Below are 19,971 nucleotides of genomic sequence, written 5' to 3' on the forward strand. Positions count from 1 at the left end.
ATGCCCTATTCAGTGAAATAGGTCATGAACCCTCACACGGAGGATATGACATCCTTTTACGACCACTTAACCAAAAGTTCAAATAGTGTTTCCCATTTTATATTACCCGGGTGCATGGTATTTAAATGCGTTGGCGTAAGAAATATTACAGAAACATACGATTTAAATTTAAAGGTTTTCAAATCATATACATCAAAACATTCAACATAATTTACATGAATCTCTTCCCATACCGAGTACCGAATAGCAAATTTTTCATGAACAAAGATGGACGTGATCTGCAACTGAATCAAGTGACAAATAAAATGTGAATGTCCTGTCTAAGAGTGTGATTGTCTTCTTGCAAACATAAAATGTGCAACGGTATATATCGAGAAACTTGTTGATGATGTGTTAGACACACTCTGTACATTCCGATCTTTGTTAAAGTGTGGCATTTGAGGTTCAAAAAATATACGTTGAGAGATAACACAGTTTTACAGTAGAAATCCCAACAAAACGTTGCAATCACAGTTTACAGAAAACAAATGCAAAAAATATGGAAATTTGGCTGTCATAGCAATGCAGCAATATCAGATAAGAAAGCCCTATTGGCAAATGATACATGGTATAACATGACGTGAAACATTAATAACGTCATCCATGCTTTACGATCTCGCAGCATCTTTTACAGCGTAAATGTCACTGTGCCAAGTATCGCTGAATGAATTCGAACGACTTCAAAGCAAAAAGTAGACTACGCGTAAAACAACAGGTAACGTTTGGACAGTTGATGATTTTATTTCATTTTGTATATTGAACGGGCTTGTTAACTTTCTGTCTATTGAAAATGAAAATTTTACCCGATATGTTATGTACATGTACCGAACATAATGAGTAACGGAACAGGTCTGTTTGTACAGTGAATCAACGACGTAATTTACCGCCATGAGGCTATGAGTTCAGCAAATACAGGATCAGAGGGCTACTCTCAATAATTGAATACACGTAATTGCCTAAGTGTCGCCTTTGGATTCCAGTGTACGACTTTGGCTATTTGATCTAACATAGAGTGTATACAATCGCACGTCGAGCTTTCATGAATAATGTTGACTTTAGTCCTCTGTTTTTCATCCATCTCCATCAATAGAACATTGGTTTATTTCACCGTGTTTGTCTACTGTTTTGTTGCTAAGTTTCATACACATCAACGTTGTCAGTGCTCATTAGGTCGAACACGTTTTTATCTTGAAATCTGAATACTGTGATTCGGTTGCCGCTAGAGATAAATGTATATTCAATTAGAACAACAAGGTTGTAGCAATGGCCCTTTGATGATGAATCCTTAATAACTCGTTGATGATGATGATGATGATGATGATGATGATGATGATGATGATGATGATGATGATGATGGTGGTGGTGGTGGTGGTGGTGGTGGTGATGATGATGATGATGATGATGATGATGACGATGATGATGATGATGATGATGATGACGACGACGATGATGATGATGATGATGATGATGACGATGATGATGATGATGATGATGATGATGATGATGATGATGAGGAGGGGGAGGAGGAGGAGGAGAACGATGACGATGATGATGATGACAGTGGCGGCGGTGATGGTGGTGGTGGTGGTGGTGGTGGTGTTGGTGGCGGGCATGATGATGATGGTGGTGGTGAGGAGGAGGAGGAGGAGGAGGAGGAGGAGAAGGGCGAAGATGACCGACAACCATCATCTTTGTCGTCACAACCATCATCATAAGCAACAACAATAACACAAATTATTGCTGCCCGTATGAAAGATGAGCTTACTGTTCGACAAAATTAAGTGAAAAAAATGGAATCTACAGGTAATGATCGATCGTTGTTTGTGATACTGAGTATATGATATTTCAATCACACGGAGAGAACGATCCATGAATGATTACGACAAATATGCCATGGAGTTTATACTGGGTATACAGGAATGGAAAGACAAAGAAGTGATGATTAGCGGCCGATAACTTTCTTTTCCTATATGTCACTGACCTGACATGTCCGAGTTCAAGGAAGGCATTGAGCTATTTTAGTGCCGATATAACGCAAGAATAATCATAGCATAGAAATCGTGGTCGGCAATACAGATAAAAACGGAAATGGTAAAAGTAAAGCTACACTTGATTGCATAGCCCTAGAGGGGTTTTCGAAAATGCAGTCATGACTACCAATGATTGAGGTAGCGGTATGTACGACTTCTGCACCCTGTCCTGCGCTCTCGCCTCTGGCGCCTGGCTCTCTATAATTTCCGAGCACCCGTTGTCAATGTTTTATTCCGTGTTCACATGCTGTTTTTAATTTACTACTTAAGACACTCGAGGAAGGACTTTACATTAATAAATTCGTACGTTTTCGGACCGGGTGTTCCTTGAAACGGTTGAGTGAAGGTAAAACAGTAGTTCAGAAGTCAGCGCCCGCCGTAACATCGGTGAAACAGTTTGAAAAACAATTGTGAGACTGACATTGGACCGAGAAAGAGTGGCCGTGATGTAAATATGTTTGATTGAGTGCATTCACAGAGGACGGAAAGCAGGCGGGGACAGATTAGTAAACAGGAAGTTCAATCAAAGTAGGTTAAGGTGTTGATGGATACATAAATTTGTCACAGATGGTAAATAAGGGCTGCCTATAATTGCCGAACCGTTTGTCGACAGCCAGAGTTCAATATTCGATGAGTTGAATATTCAATAAGAGATGAATATGAGACATGAAATTTGATGACTGGAGGTTAGACACAGATCTTATGAATCAAGGATGGTAATGGCCTGTCTACAATTATGAGTATTCCCGGCGTAGCACAGCCTCTATATCATGTTATACGCCAGAACACACAGACCTTTACGCCGGGCTAAGGCAGCATTCAGTAATGGTGAAGGGTGCACGTACCTGAGGAAATCAGGGGTGGTCCATCAAATGTGACCCTCCTCCAATCCCCTTTTTAAAATGTGACTTCCCCTTTTCTAATCTGTAAAACGTGGCCCTCTCCCTGATCCAAATTTAAAATTTTGCAATACAAGTGTGACCTTGATAGAACTTCTGAGTTTGTGTGCCAGGATTCTATTGAATTTGCTTTCTGCTCGAACACTCTTTTGGAAAACTTAATTATTCGTGTTTGAGCAAAGTTTAAGAAATTAACATGTACATGGATGCACAGAGATTAGAGTATCTAACGGTAATAACCCAATAATTTGAACGAGTTCAAAGATACAAAATCTTTATTGTACCTCGTCGAACGGTCAGGGAGAGGGGACAAAAAAGTAGTTGTCAGCAAGATAAGTTTGATTTCGGCAACAGACGCGGTGAGCTGAGTGTTAGGAGCTAACGCAGCAATACATAATGAAAAAAAAAATTCAGAGAAAATATAGGAATGTCAGTGCTTACAGAAATTCAGGCTGATTACCAGACAGACATTCATTTTTTTAGTAGCTGGTGTGTGTGTGTGTGTGTGTGTGTGTGTGTAGGTGTGTGTGTGTGTGTGTAGGTGTGTGTGTGAAAGTACTATTCAAATGTTCTCCGCTGATACTGATACTACGATTTCGTTGCACGTACTCTACCTGATCGTGTCACTCGGAAATTTAAAATAGATGTTATGTCAGTTTCTACATTGCTATCATCGTCAGTGTTTGAAGATTAGCTACAGTCTGAATCACTCTCACTTTTCACATCACCATTCTCATCATGATTATCGTCATGGCCAACATCATCATCATCATCATCATCATCATCATCATCATCATCATCATCAACATCATCATCACCATCAACCATTAACTTATCTACTGCGGGACAGCTATTGCAATTTTCAAAGGTTTGGTATGAAAAGTGTCTAAGTTAATAATGTTAACACCACACTGAAAATTTGCATTCATTATTAAATTAGGAAATGTAAAATATGACCCTCCCCAGTCTAAGTTTGCAAAATATGACCCAAGGGCAGGTGTGTAAAAAATTACCCTATTCCGAATTCCTCCAGCCTACCCCACCCTCATACGAGCTTCAAAAAAAACCCATTCAGAATTGCGACGAAAGATGTGAAAAACATCAAAACTGCAAAAACATGAAAGTAGAGAACACAAGCGTTTGCTCATCGCCAATAAAGGTGTTCAAGCAAAGAAATTATGAAATTACACCTGCTCCGTTCGACGTTGCAGTCGTCGTCATCGACGCAATGCATGACTACGTGCAACAGACTTACCAATGTTAATACATGTATAATGTAACTAAAAATGAGTTCATGAAAATGGTGTCGGCCGTACACCTGTGGAGGATGCTGACATTTATCTAAGAAATCTGACTCTCATACAAAGATGAAATTTGATGTAGCGAGCTAAAATACAAGCAGGATTGCATATCATGTTACAATTTACTAAGGTGAGTGAAAATGTGGGCGCGCGCAAAGATCCTTGCTGTTCTTGGAATTCCTACACAACAGTGACCAGGATGGGACCATTCATTCGAACCACATTATTATTTAACTGTTGTTTGCCGCAATTTAGCTGCAATTGTTTAGATATAGCACTAAATAAGTCGGTGGTTTTCTGAAGTAAAGTGTAGACTATTTGATTTCGTGGGGCAGGAGGTAATGGGTCACTATAGCAACAATTTGTTTCATCCATCCTAGCACAGCAATATGTTTTTACCAAAGGTTACCTTGAAACAATTTTTTGTCCAGTAGAGTCAAAGCAATCTTTTTTCCAACAAAAAGCAAAAACATTCAAACACAATCTTTGTGAAGTAAAGTGTTCTCACAGTGACGGTGGCTGTAACTATCGTCCCTTGAATGTTGCTCTTAACTAATACACTTTTTCCAAAGCAATATTTCTTATCAAAGATGACAAGAACCCTCCCCTCATATTATATATTTTCAAAAAGAAAAGAATCTAAAATTTAGTAGCAATAGTTTATTCAAAGGATGAAGGGGATACATATTTGGAGTAGAAAACCTCAATTTTGTTATTGATGATAAAATTAATTATAGTCAAAAACTTGATACTACTTTATCAAATGTAAGAGAACATGTAGGAAAAAACCCCGACAATTTTGTTTTACATTATCTATTCTCATTTTTAAATGGCAGGATTAGAAAGACCGACGTTCAAAAAGTGATTAAAATAATGATAAGCAAAATTGAGATGACCCTTATTCAAACTGTAAGAACTTTATTGCCAACCAAAATAGTCCTTTTGTTATATAAAATATAAAGAACATAATGTGCAAATTTCATAAAATTTGACCAGCCACAGTGGAGCTATTTTTTTACTGTTGAAAACGGGAGGAAAAGCCAGGAAATCAGGTGATTTTCTTCAATTTTCATAAATTTAATCTTCTTGTTCATCAAACTTACAGCTGTTTGTCATGCTAAAAGGTGAATCCACCAATATTTAAATCTTGGGTTAACAATTTGATGAAAATTGAATGACTCATTTAAAAAAGGAGGTGAGCAAAGTATACTGTATTATGTGCAACGCCAACTTAACTGGATGATATCATTGTTCAAAATAAGAGCATTACAAAAGGAGAGAATTAACCATGGAAACATTCATAATTTTTGTTCGGACAATCAATGGTATTAAGACAGAACGTCATCCCCCTCTGGGAACTGATATTTGGTTTCTGAAACCTTCAGCACTACTTGGTTGGTATACGCTCTTTTTATGGAGGAATTTTCAAGCTTGTTGAGTCTGTTGACTAGATGGGATTTTTTACAGTCTCTTTTTTGAAAATGGTCAGTTTGAGTTAACACAGGGATAGCAGACGTCTTGAAGTTCAAATATCGGTAAATTTTTGGCAATTTGTTTCTCTAGTACCAACTTTGCATGGTGACCAGGTACCAAGAATTATATCGTTTCTTGATTTTGAAAGAGACTGTTTAAAAGTTTCCTTGAGGAAAATTTTATCAAAAATTTGATTTTTTTTAGTTTCGAGGCACATACAACGTTAGAAATAATAATTTGACACATGTTTTTCCCTTTTCTGAAAACAATTTAAATATTACGTTTTTCGATGTCGAAGTTCATTTTAAGCGTCTGGTGGTAAAATTATAGCAAAACGAATAGACGTCTAAAGTGCAACAAGCCACGAGCATACACGTTGGGTGAAGCGTGTATATGTGAAAGTCTGTTACCGAAGGAGACACGTACGTGTGAGAGCCTCCAAGGTTTCAAAATTCATTTCTCCTGACATATAAAGGCATAATCGCGCGCCTTGATTGTCATCATTCATACGATGAAATTATTTCGGTGATCATTCAAAGCTATGATTTTAATTAGATTGACTTGATTGAGTACAACCGCCAGAGGGAGTTAATAACATGCAAGGTCAGTCGAGTTTCTCCTTTCTGGCATGCAATTAATCCTAACCAATTAAATAAATCAAATTTGGAAGAAAAGTGACGGGCCTTGATATGATATACACGCTTATCCGCTTACGACTGCACGCAAAGAAGTCGGTGCAAGATTCCAGTAGGAAGACTCTTGGTGGCGCTATTCTTGGCTAAAGTAGTGAAAAATCAAAATATTACGAAATACCTGAACAAAACTTGTCAATTCAACTTAACCCTTGGTCGCTACAACACCAGCCGGAAACCCTGTGATAGGGTGTAAAACAAGAGAGGGATATTGATACAGAGAGGAAAGAAACTGAGAAAATAGAATTCTAGTTTAATATTGGAGGCTTAATAAATGTTTGGTCGTATAAAAGTGGGAGGATTTGAACGAATTTTACCATATAGAGAAGTGGGATTTGAAATATTTTTTTAGGGTATTGAGGGGCTGTAAAACGAATTAAAATATCAATTGCAATTCCTCCAGCCCACTCCTCCACCCCACCCAGTATTTGTGAATACGGCCTAAACGTAATAAAATCAACTAAAGGTCTTGGGGAAAATATAAAGTCATGCTGCAACCATTTCTTCCAAATCCTCAAAAAGTTTTAAATGAAAGCGTAATACATGTACCGTCTGTACTAACATGTGCCATCTTTTAACACCTGGCGTTACATTTTACTCTCGTTGTTCAACAAAGCCCTTACGATCCAACTTGAGTTGGCCAACTATGAAGGCGGTTCATACAAAGGCTAATTATTAAAGCATATGCGATGGTCGTTGACGAGAATTTGTGGTGGTATCGACGAAAATGTGTATTTTTGATTTTCATTCATGGCTAAAATAATACAACCCATGATGTACCGTTGCCGCAGTATCGTAGCACACAACCTTGCCTGGCGATTTTGTGTGGTGGGAAAGGGCTGTCCGTCCACAAAAATCGCCGGGAAAAGTTATGGAAACGGAACTGCATCGAAATGTACCGGTGCCTTGAACTGTGAAGTCAAAGCAACGCAAATTATGAACGTTTCGGCGTTTCAACGAATTCGCACAAAGTACCTGAAATTCTAGTAATTCGGTAAAAATACTCACCCACCCCAAGTTAATTTCAAAGAGAACGAAGAAAAACAACGCCTCGAAGAAAAAACATAGGGCCAAAGTCCCTGAAGCTACTATAGACATGGATACAAAATTAAGTATTTCCTGACTGCATGAAATTATCTCACTAAGGCCATCCTAGGGACATGTAACCCAAATATTAAAGCTGTCTGACCAGCGGTTTTGAAAAAACAAGCGACTCAACATTTGACAGAGCTCCTCTGTGTTATGTAGAGAATAACCTTTTGTGACATATGTATTGATGAAGAAGGAGGATATCTTTGATAGCTCATTTCAGGATGGCCTGACCAAAAATGGAAAAAAATTCTGTAAAAATACAGATTTGCATATTTCATCAGACTACATTAGTCTATAATAGCAAATAAACGAGAGTTAATTACATTCTAATTAAAGTAAACAAGACTTGCTTAAATCAAGATTAACGTCATAAAAAAACAGCATATCTGTCAGGTTATAAAGAATCTTGAGCTGGTTATCTTTTAATATCAGTATTTTCATCCTATTAACCAAGCACATTTTAACTTTCAAATTAACATTGTAAGTAAGTCCTGTTGAATAAGTTGAGACTGTACGTACTCAGAGAAAGCACACTGAAGAGACAAATGTTTGAAACTTAAGAAGTTCAAGGTCATCAAAAGCATTATAAGGAATCATGTTACACTTTCATTGCACTGTTTACACAGATTGCATAATTGCTATAAATAGCACATGAGAAATCTTACAGCCCAGCTTTACCATAAAAACCCTATCACTTTGACCACTCTTTTAATTGACCACTCTATTTTTTTCCTCAAAAAGTAATCTTATTTTATCCTTACCAAGTCAACCATAAATGGAAATTAGAACTTTCTCTATCTCTATTTATTTGACCACCCTATCATGACAAACTATTATGAACAATTCTCTTTTAGACAACATAAATGGTGGTTCAGAATATATCAAAGTTGGGATTCAGGAAAGTTGCCTTTACATGTTTTAATCCTCCAAGATGGTAAGCATTTCACTATGAACTGTCAAAAAAAGTTGAACTTTCTGATAATTCCACACTAAAATTATTTTGGCTTTGATGATTTCCTAATTAATTCAATTATTTAAAATCATATTAATTATTTTTTTCTGGGTGAATTGATAGGGTTTATACAGTACAAGAATTACATACAATGTAAGTCAAATTTTGACCAAAAATGACAAAAAAAATTCCTTAAAAATACACATTTGCATATTTCATCACAATTTGAACAAATCTAAGTCGAGTTATCCCTAGGGACCTGTGTACCAAGTAACAAAGCTGTCTGACCAGCGGTTATGAACAAGAAGATTTTTTACCAAAAACACCTTTTTTGGCATTAATTTGCCTATTTTCAACAATATCAAAAAATTAAAAAAAAACAGTTTCTCAAAATCATATTTTTCATCTACACAACAAATATCAAATCAGTAAGCACTGCGGTTCTCAAGATATTTGAGTGGACGGACGCCTCACAAACGGACATACATACATACATACATACATACATACATACATACATACAGACTGACGACGGACGCCGGACGGATACCCATCCCAATAGCTTCTATAGACTATAGTCTATAGTAGCTAAAAATCAAACAAACAAGGAACCTAACTCTACTGGCAAAGAGTCACGTTCCTTCCAATACTGTACTTCACAGTACAAACTGTAAAATGTTGGTAAAGTTGATTTGTGATTATGTCGTCACACCTAATGATGTTCGTGATGTGTAATTGCTTCACCAGTTCGTAGTGTGTAATTACTTGATCATTCTTCCCGAAGTGATTTTCACTCTTTTATGCAAGATCATTGGAGCTTGAAAAGATTTCACATTTGAATATTTTTCGGGTGAAAATACCGCAAACGTACCATTTACTTCAGCGTGTAATCACAATAGACACTAGCGATTCAATTCTCGGAAGCGCGACTGAAAAAACCGAAGGACATCTTTTGAAACAGTTGCCTATTAAACGAAAGTGTCAGATATAACCTTCCGAGCACGCTGCACATCGGCAGCGGGTTTGCGCCCCCCCCCCCCCCCCTCCCCCCAGTCGTACCGCGAGTTCACATGTTGCTGGGCGAAGTGCGCCACCGACGCTCACACTGGGCAAACAAAAGACACGTCAACGACTGTCATTTATTTGCACTGGTATTTATTTGATATAAATAATGAAAGGCACTGTCGGTATTCATTCAGCTCTTGTATATGTTCAAGTGGTAACACATGTACCTAAAGGGAAATTTGTTCAGTTTGAAGTGCAAATGCGCCAAGGTCAGTTGCACAGATGCACCCCTGTGACTGTGATGCAGCTCTGACAGGCATTCTATATGATAGAGCATTCAAGGTGTAATTTTCTATCATTTGAAACTATATAACAATTACATCATGAAATGTGAGAGCAGATCCAATACAGCATTTTTTGGGATAACTTTGAAAATGTTCACCTTAAACTTTTGCTGTTATAATGTGAAGTCTAGAGAACCGGTGAAGACCATTTCTTATCATAGGAACTGGGGTAACTCATCTTGCTGATTCATTTTTGAATGAGGATCTATGGAGAAACGATCAAAACATTCATATACAGTATCTCAAAAAACAAGTATGACACCATACTTTTTTGATGTTTGGTGATTGATTAAACTGGAAACAATTAATGGCAGGTTAAATATGATCTATGATCACACTTAAAAGCCACTAATAGGGATATAAAGTGACAACATATTTTATATCACAATTAAAAAGAGCTATTATACCCACACACCTTTGTGTGTTTATTTTCAAACTACAAAACTCACAATAAGGCAATATTGAAAACTTGAAGCTATTAGGGTCAATAAAAGGTGATAAAAATACACATCAGTTCAGAATGGAATGTATTTGAAACCTTTCATCACATGGGTATAATGGGAGGACCTTGGTGGGATCATGCATCATCTATCTTTGCAATACATCCAGACTGGGGCATATCAGAAAACAGAGATGTTGAATCAGGTGGAAGTTTTCTATATGTTGTACCAGCTTTTATGATCAGCTCTTTCAAATCATTTCAAGAAACCCGATTCTCCTGTTGAAAATTTGACCTAAGAGGGTTTATTTGAATTCCTCTATACTTTAATTAGCTTCCATGATTCAACCAAGAGGCAAATATGTAACGACTGTGTATGGTCTGAATTACAAGTTTGAAATTCTTGCTCAAAAATATTCCCTGAAAGAGATAAAATGATATTTTTGTACTATTTCAGTCTTAACAATATGCAAGGAGGCACAAATGAATACATGGTGAATACTTCTGTTACCTCAACTACAGATTGTGATTTCAAAATTTTGTCAGAGATTGTTTTTAAAAACTTTGTAGATGATGTGGCATCCAGTGGATTATACATTTTTCAACAGAGACTGACATTCACATGTACGCTACTTTTTTAGTGTTCAACACAATCAGGTTTTACAGATAATAAATACAAGTTTTATAGGATGAAAAGCACTTTTATATAGAGTGATGCACTATTTCATACAGATGAGCACTTTGTTGCCAGAAAGAATTTGTCTTTGATGATGAAGTTAAAGGCAGAGATGTTGCTGCTGGGGAGCAATGTTTATGTCCTTTACTCTCCTTTGAAACTTTTGTTCAGTTGGTCGATTGGTTCAGAGATAAAAGCACTTACAAAAACTCTGCCTTTAAATGAAATGAATGACAGGAATAAATGAAATGAATGACAGGAATGCTTAACATTACTACTGTAATCAGCTGTGAAGGACTGTCTAACTTGGTACCATGGCACAAATACAATGTGGGACTTATACATGCAGAGGAACAGTAGCATGGATCAAGTTCACCTGTGTTCACGTAATCCAATCAGCAATATCCTACTGCTAGTAATAACTTTTTAATACGCCTGGAAACAATATTGCTGCACCAGGCATCAAATTCTACATGAAACTCAGCTATATTTACAGAGAATGAATGAATGAATGGATAAAATCATCGAGCAAATTAAATAATCATTACTTTCTATTTGTCTCTTGCTTTTATTCTATCAATTCCACTTACTAGTACTTTTCAGAGACAGATAATCTTCATTAGTTTTGAAGAAACTTATCCTGAATGATTGCATAGACACTATAGTTTTGTTCAAGGGTCTATGGTGATAGCATCATTGTTTTAAGGATAGACAAGGAAATTTTAATTACCATACTGCTTGCAATTTTTCTTTCCTCTAAGCTCAATGACAGCCAAATATTCTCTGCTTTTCTTATGCAAGACCTTTTTGGAAATGACTCATACATAGTCTCTCACAGGAAAAGAAAAAGTATGCCTGATTCTGTGTTCACGGCCATGCTAATATAGATGACTGTATATAACACTGAGTCATACTCATGTATACACTTAAATATTCAAATCAGGTATACAAGTCTGTGCCAGGTTTTCGGCCAAAACCAAGCAAGATGTTGAGTCAAAGTTGTGATAATGGATACCTTGACATGAACATAAAGTTTCATAGATTTCATCAACTGATACCTAGCATGACATATACAGTGGTAGTACAGCACAATATTGCTAAATTAATTCTCTACGATGGAGGAGAAAACACACTTTGTACACACCATTGAATATATACTGAGCAAAGCTTTGTTACAAAAGTCTTACCGATCAAAATAACTCCCACAACATGCAAATTCTGTGGGGAAGGGATAATCCAACATATACATGGTCCACGGCTCACACATTTTGGACTATTGTAACGGATGTGTACATGGTCAGTACACATGGCAAAGTTGTATTTGTACTTAGTACATTTGAAAGCAATCTTAAGAGTTCTTTCTACTCACTCCTTCATCCTTTGAATGAAAAGTGTATATTTTTTAATGTCAACATTTTTACAGTGAAAAGGTTGAGGTTTATGACTAAGTTGACATATCATATAAAGGCTGGACATTGACCTACCCTCCTCATCTTCAAAATGAACAGTTTATAGGTATAAAGACATGTGTTATCACTAGAGAAAGAAACACACTGGATCTTTTCCAATCCATTGCATGGCATCACAGATACATACATTGTTTATTTCATGTTCTCTGGTGTCGTACAGTGCTTGGTCTGAATTCAAACATATATTTAATACCACTATATATACACTACATACACCATCCTTCAATATTTGTTTAAATGTTGCAGTATTTTTACAGACTTTTTTACATGAAGTACCCAAGATTACTGAAAAAATAAATAGACTAGAAAACATATGTCACTAAACATTTAGCAAATACAAGTTTACAAACTAGTCTTTTCTCCTTATTCTTTCTGAGAATACCAAAATTAATTAAGAAGACTGGGTGCTATTTGACTGTGAAGGCATGTTTCATTCTAAAAGGTTCCATTGCTTAGTTTTATAATTTATTGCACAGCTGTTGCGCCTACTCTTTACCTTCCATCATCCAGCTTGCAAACTCCATTCAGAGTATACACACAACACTCTTTTCTATATTATGTATACTGTAAATAAATACTTTCCTTGGAAAATATACATCTACTCTGTTCCATTTGAAAATGTATGTACAATTCAACCTTCTGTATGCTTACAGTGAAGACTACAGGATTATCAAGTAAGGCACAATGTTTATTATGAATTCAGACCCTGAGGGAAAACTTTGACTCGGAATACAACTAAATTTAATAATTCTGGAATGAAATGTGTACTTCTCGTTGCAGTCACTTAATTGTAATGAGGTTAATATATAGATAGAAGTACTACTAGTGCGCATGGGAATTTCTCAGCATGTAATTTTTTATTTTGAAATGATACATTCATGCTGAGTTCACACTGATTCACAAATTTCATCATTTCAACAATACTTCTCACAATATTGTTTGCATTTTGAAAATTCTAACCAAATATTTCATCATTAATAATTTCCACAAAATAAGGTCACACACTTCACAAGGTATTGCACAAGTTGTTTTAAATGAGATTGTTTCCATGCTCCCAAAAATCTACCATAAATAATTTAATATGTGTGCTTGAATGAGTTGGAAGCATATGGCATGAAATGGTTCCGGGAATATAGCAACAAGATGAATCATCTGTACTGAAATTTGTAGAATGGGCATTCCTTTCAGAAAAATATATTTTAAGCCCTTCCAACACCATTCAGTTTGTGTACAATAAGATCAAACTTTACACCATACAACATATGGGCTAAAGCTAGTGCCAAAAAAAGCATTCATTACAACGACATATACAGCCTTTACAATTGTCACATCCCTGTACCGGTTTAAAAGCATTACTGTACAACAAATCCACATTTACATAAATTTTATTATATATATTTCATATTTATTATCTGTTTATTTCTATTTCTCAGTTTTCTGGCATGGGGTCTGTACTGTAGTGAGTCGTTCTGTGTCAGTGGTTTTTGTTCAGTGTCTTCTGGGTTTTGATTTATGCTTGTGTTCATGGTATACATGCTGGAAGGAGAGTTGCCGTTTCCACTTGTCAGATGAGCTGTCTCGCCATTGTTGTCCATGCCAGACTTGGGAATCATGAACAACAAGCCTGCATTCAGCTCCGGTATTTGGACCATCAGTTCAACCAACAGTATCATGCTGATCAAACCCAATATAAGGTAACCTGTCAGAACAAATAAGTGAACAATGAAAAATGTAGAATGTGACCCATTTCTACTACTTCAGTATGCAGTGTTGCAGCCAGGAATGTTAAACCAGGGGACACTGTCCCACTACCATTTATTTTTGGGGACAACATGCATCAGCTGTCAATCAAATGTTGTATTATATTATGACAAATCAGTTTTACAAAACAAAATTCAAGGTACCAGGACCACATCTCTATCTTAACAGTAAACAGTATCTGCCTCCAATCAGAGCTCAGTCAGACTACAACCTAAACGCAGTATTTTAGTTACTTTCACACAGCTTCAAAAGTAAGTGGCCTCAAATTAATCATGCAAAACAAAGGCCATCGTCAATAACAAATATTACTTGCAGACTTGAACACAGTCGACTCATGAGTGCGCCCTATGTGACCCGCAGTGCCCGAGAATGCGGGACAACGGGTTCCGTTTTGTGGACATTGTCGCAAAGGTGCGTCCTAGCTGCAACACTGAGTATGTATCACTAAAATAGAAATATATTTATTTCACAGCAGTGTTGGCATTACAAGTATAAACTTAGTCATTATCTATTCAGAGAAACCTAATATCCTGTTGAAAAGGCTTAACATGAGAGAAGTGTACATTGACAACTCTACATGAAAAGTACGTCAGTTATGATTTGCAGGACATTTATTCATCAACTGTGCTGTCCAAATTAAAGAGAAACCAACAACATGGTAATTTTACATCATCAGAACAAGTTCTTATGTAAAGAAACAAGCGACCTAGCGGCCGATACAGCTCCGCTGTGTTTATGTAGAGAATAACTATTTTTGACACATGTTGATGAAGAAGGAGGAAATCTTTGATAGCTCAATGCAGTGGCCAGAAAAAAGTGGCTAAAATAAGCTGCAAAAATACACAATTGAAGATTTCATCATACTTTGAATATATCACATCGGATCATCCCTAGGAACATGTCAACCAAAGCTATCTGATGAGTAGTGTTTTGAGAATAAAATTTTCTGACCAAAAATGGCAACAATTGCCCCCCCAAAATAAAATTGCAGATTTCATCATAATTTCAAAAGATCAAATTGAGTTCATCTATAGAAACCTGTATACCAAATTTCAAAGCTGTTAGACCAGTACTTTTTGAGAAACACATATTTTGACCAAAAATGGGAAAATTGCCACAAAATTCAAAATTGCAGATTTCATCATTATTTCAATAAATATCATGTAGTTCATCTATGGAAACCTGTATACCAAATTTCAAAGCTATCAGATGAGCAGTTGTTGAAATACACATTTTTTGACCTAAAATTGCAAAAATGCCCCAAAAATACAAAATTACAGATTTCAGGAGAAATTAAATATATATTACTTAGCTCATCTGTAGGAACCTGTATACCAAATTTCAAAGCTATCAGACCAGTACTTTTTGAGAAACACGTTTTTTGACCAAAAATAGCAAAAATTGCCCCAAAATTACAAAATCGCAGATTTCATCATAATTTCTACAAATATCATTAAGGTGATCTGTAGGAACCTGTATACTAAATTGCAAAGCTATCAGATGAGTACTTTTGGAAATACACATTTTTTGACCAAAAATGGCAAAAATTGCCCCAAAAATACAAAATTGCAGATTTCATCATAATTTCAATACATATCATTTAGTTCATGTGTAGGAACCTCTATACCAAATTTCAAAGCTATCAGATGAGTAGTTTTGGCAATACACATTTTTTGACCAAAAATGGCAAAAATTGCCCAAAAATACAAAATTACAGATTTCATCAGAAATTCAATATATATTACTAAGTGCATCTATAGAAACCTGTATACCAAATTTCAAAACTATCAGACCAGTACTTTTTGAGAAATACATTTTTTGACCAAAAATGGCAAAAATTGCCTTAAAAATGCAAATTTGCATATTTCTTCACAATTTGAACAAATCTTAAATAGATCATCCCTAGGGACATATGTACCAAATTTCAAAGCTATCTGACCGGTAGTTTGAAGAAGAAGATTTTTAAAGATTTTTTTACCAAAAATGACAAAAATTGCCTTAAAAATACAAATATGCAAATTTCACCACGATTTGAAGAAATCTGACTGAAGTCACCATAAGTAAACTGCATATTAAATTTCAAAGCAATCGGACAAGCGGTTTGAGAAAAGAAGATTTTTTTACCAAAAACACCAAAAAATGCCCCAAAAATACAAATATGCAAATTTCACCACGATTTGAACAAACTTAAGTGAGGTCACCCCAAGTGAACCGCATATAAAATTTCAAAGCAATTGGACTTGCGGTTTCAGAGGAGAAGGCAATTGTTGACGGACGACGACGACGACGACGACGACGGACGACGGACGACGGACGACGGACAACGACGGAAAATCAACCTATTTGATAAGCTCCGCGTCGCTGACAGCGGAGCTAACAAAATAGAATGTGATAGTTTTATGACATTGAACTTCGAAAATGCAACATTTTTATGGTAAGATGAAAAGAAATACTTTTTGAAATGTGCTAAAAAATGATACAATAACCATGGTGACTTCCTGTCTCACCAGGAAAATTATTTCCAACAGAAATGGAATATGCACAATTGGAGAGTAAGTAAACTTCGATTGGATGGACATAAAGAGGATGAATGAAAAACTCTATCATTTTCAGAGGACCAAGCTTGGACCAGGGAAGAAGTAAAAGACCAATAGGAGTGAAAGGGGTCATTCCCTACCTACAACTGCTACTTTATAAACATTTCTATATTCCTTTTGATGTTCAGGGTTGTGAGCTGGGGTGTAATCTCCCAGTCCAATTGTGGTCAGTGAGATGAAACAGAAGTATATCGCATCAAAGTAGGACCAATCAGTCTCCAGGGTGCAGAAGATGGCCGCAGGTATCAAGTAAAAAAATATAAACACTGATAATCCCAGTATACCTAAGTGAAGTAGTTGGACTGTTAATATTTTACACTTGTGACCTGGAGAAAAAGCAGAAGGGAAAAACAGAAGAAAAATGAATCACATCAGGGTAACATTGAACAATAGATGCAGTTTCACATTTTTTCTGTCAAGTGACATAATCTTTGTGTGCTATTGGCTTGTTGAAAGTCATGATACCATAACCATATCTTTTTAATAAAGATAAATTCACAACAGTAATTGCCTACACTGTTGACAGCTCCTTGAGTCAGTTCTTTTAATATTTTAATATTAATATTGAAAATTTTCTTGAGAGTTACAGCTATTGTTCCTTCACTTTCTGAATTTTAGAATCACAAAGATAACATTCAACCAGAAAATATTGCATCACATATATTGGTAACAGGTTTATCTTTCCTTTGAAAAGACAGACTGAATCAGTACAACAATCATATCTTCTCAAAATAAACAGTATTATCTTCTTTTGGGTATATACGACTCATTAGACATGCATGTATCCCTTACAGTGGATTATCTAATTTCCATTAACATTACAAGGTAATCAAAGAGGTATAACAAACTATTTATATGTGTCAGTGAACATGTTTCCACAGAAAAAAGACTCTTTATTTACTCAATTTTGAATTTACAAATTGAAGGAAATTCTTTGCTTCCTCAAATATGACCTTAGAAATTCCAGGAAAAATCTCTACTTACTCAATTTTGAATTTAAAAATTTCAGGAGGCGGCTTGTAAGGACACTGAGTCTCTCCACGGAAACTCCAATGACCAGCAAGGTCAGAGGCAAACCGATCAATGCATAAGCCATGCAGAATGCTTTACCATAGCCTGATAGTGGTGTAACAGTTCCATATCCTGAAGATGTTCAAAAACAAAATGTCAAACTTATCTATGAATCTTGTGTGTTAAATTTCTGCCATCTACAGTACTGCTACACATCAATGAATGCAAGCAGCTTGTATGAAGTATTTTTGACATTATGGGCTGGTTTTTTAAGTTAAAGTATCAGATTATATGCTCACGCTGGGTACATGCTGCATGTATCAACATTGTGGTTACACATTTACTTTATAAAAGTAAGTACAAATTTGTACTCTTCACACTTAAAATTGGTCATCTAGATTTGTCATAATACAGTAAAATATTCAGTCAAAAGCAAAAAACCACACAGGATTGAGAGAACATTACAGCTGATGTGGGTATATCAGGCACAATTTTTCATTGGACTGACATCCTCAAAACTGAAAGACAGACATATATATAACACATACAGACAGATAGATAGATAGACAGACAGACTGACTGACAATTGAACGCCAGACCCATCCGAATAGCTTATATAGACTGTATTACAATAGCTAAAGGTAGCACTAATGACACTTTGCTCACATTTTAGTAGATGTGACAGGCCACAGTCAGTGTACATATGATATTTAACAGCTGCTTAATTGGCCTTTTCATGTACTATTCATAATGTCAAGTGCATTTGAACACATTTTGATGCACTGTCCATCTAATACCAAGGTAAAGTATTTATAATGCTTGGCAACTCTTGCAATGGAAACATACACATATAACACCATGAAGACTGTTACATCAAAATTAGTGATACAATCAGATACCAAAGTAAAGGTGTCCTCTTGTAATACTGTATTGCATGGAATTAATATAAACAATATTTGGTAATTCATCAAGCAGTATTACCTAAGACAAGTCATCGCTGATGACACAGTCCCTGCTCTCACCATTAATTGACGTGCACATGCACACTACAATACAATGTCTGTGTGCCAAGTTTGAACAAAATCTGTTCAAGGATAGTTGAGATATGGTTCAAAAACATGAAAAAATTGCAACAAAATGGCCGCCCAGTGGCCATATAGTATCGCGAAACAAATTGACGTGCATATATATGCCATAGTACTTTATCTGTGTACCAACATTGAACAAAATCGGTTCAGGGATAGTTGAGTTATGGTTCACAAACATGAAAAAATTGCAAAGTGGCCATATTGGATTGTATCGAGAAATAAATTGACGTGCATATATATGCACTACTTTATCTGTGTACTAACATTGAACGAAATCAGTTCAGGGATAGTTTTGGTTAAAAAACATGAAAACATCATAACAAAATAGCCGCCCGGCAGCCATGTTGGATCATATCATAAAATAAATTGACATGCATACATATGCCATAGTACTTTATCTGTGTACCAACATTGCACAACATCGGTTCAGGGATAGTCAAGTTATGGTTCAAAAACATGAAAAAAATTCACAACAAAATGGCTGCCTGGCGGCCATATTGGATCGTATCGCAAAATAAATTGCCTTGCATATGTATAGCACAGTACTTTATCCTTGCACAAAGTTTGAAGAAAATCAGCTCATGGGTGACAGAGAAACGGCTGTTGACAGATGGACGGATGGACAGATGGGACCCAACGAAGTCCCCGCCAGTCTGCGTCCGCGGGGACTAAAAACAACCTAATTACTGGCTCAGAGGTCTTTGGTTGTTTTTCTGTACAAATCATCACCAACATATAAAACACACTCTAAGTCTTCAGATGTATCTATGTTATCTCTATTTTGAGACATACAAAGGTAATTTGGGCATCATGTGTGCACGGTCTTCCTTGTGATTCTTTGCTGAAGATGTTACTGCCTAGATGGATGCTACCTTGCACAACACTGTTTATTCTGTATCTTTCCCAGTTTAAAGATTTTTTGACCCCAAAAAAGTGAAAATGCCCCAAAAATACAAATATGATATGTGTTTGTAATGTGCATACTTCCAACAAAATCTTGCCCTGGAAGTATTGCTGTTCGATGAATCGTTTTTGTTTTGAATGCTACACATGAAAATCAAAGCCAAGAAAGCAGAGTCAGTTTGAAAATGTGAGAATGAAGG

At 36.1% G+C, this 19,971-nt stretch overlaps 1 protein-coding gene across 2 annotated transcripts in view; it reads right to left on the reverse strand.

Moving 5' to 3' along the window:
- Positions 1-12,502: 12,502 nt before the first annotated feature.
- Positions 12,503-19,971, reverse strand: part of LOC139149400 (potassium channel subfamily K member 1-like) — a 32,102-nt gene continuing 24,633 nt past the window's right edge. The window contains exons 2-4 of one of the 2 annotated variants that reach the window (XM_070721140.1): positions 17,754-17,912; positions 16,850-17,095; positions 12,503-14,110 (exon numbers count right to left, since the gene is read on the reverse strand). In XM_070721140.1, coding sequence (XP_070577241.1) covers positions 13,800-14,110; positions 16,850-17,095; positions 17,754-17,912 — 716 coding nt within the window. In that variant the 3' untranslated portion in view covers positions 12,503-13,799. The remainder of the gene's footprint in view (positions 14,111-16,849; positions 17,096-17,753; positions 17,913-19,971) is intronic. The other variant, XM_070721142.1, reaches the window with a different exon arrangement.

This window comes from Ptychodera flava, chromosome 14 (assembly GCF_041260155.1).
Source record: "Ptychodera flava strain L36383 chromosome 14, AS_Pfla_20210202, whole genome shotgun sequence".
NCBI classification, from domain to species: Eukaryota; Metazoa; Hemichordata; class Enteropneusta; family Ptychoderidae; genus Ptychodera; species Ptychodera flava.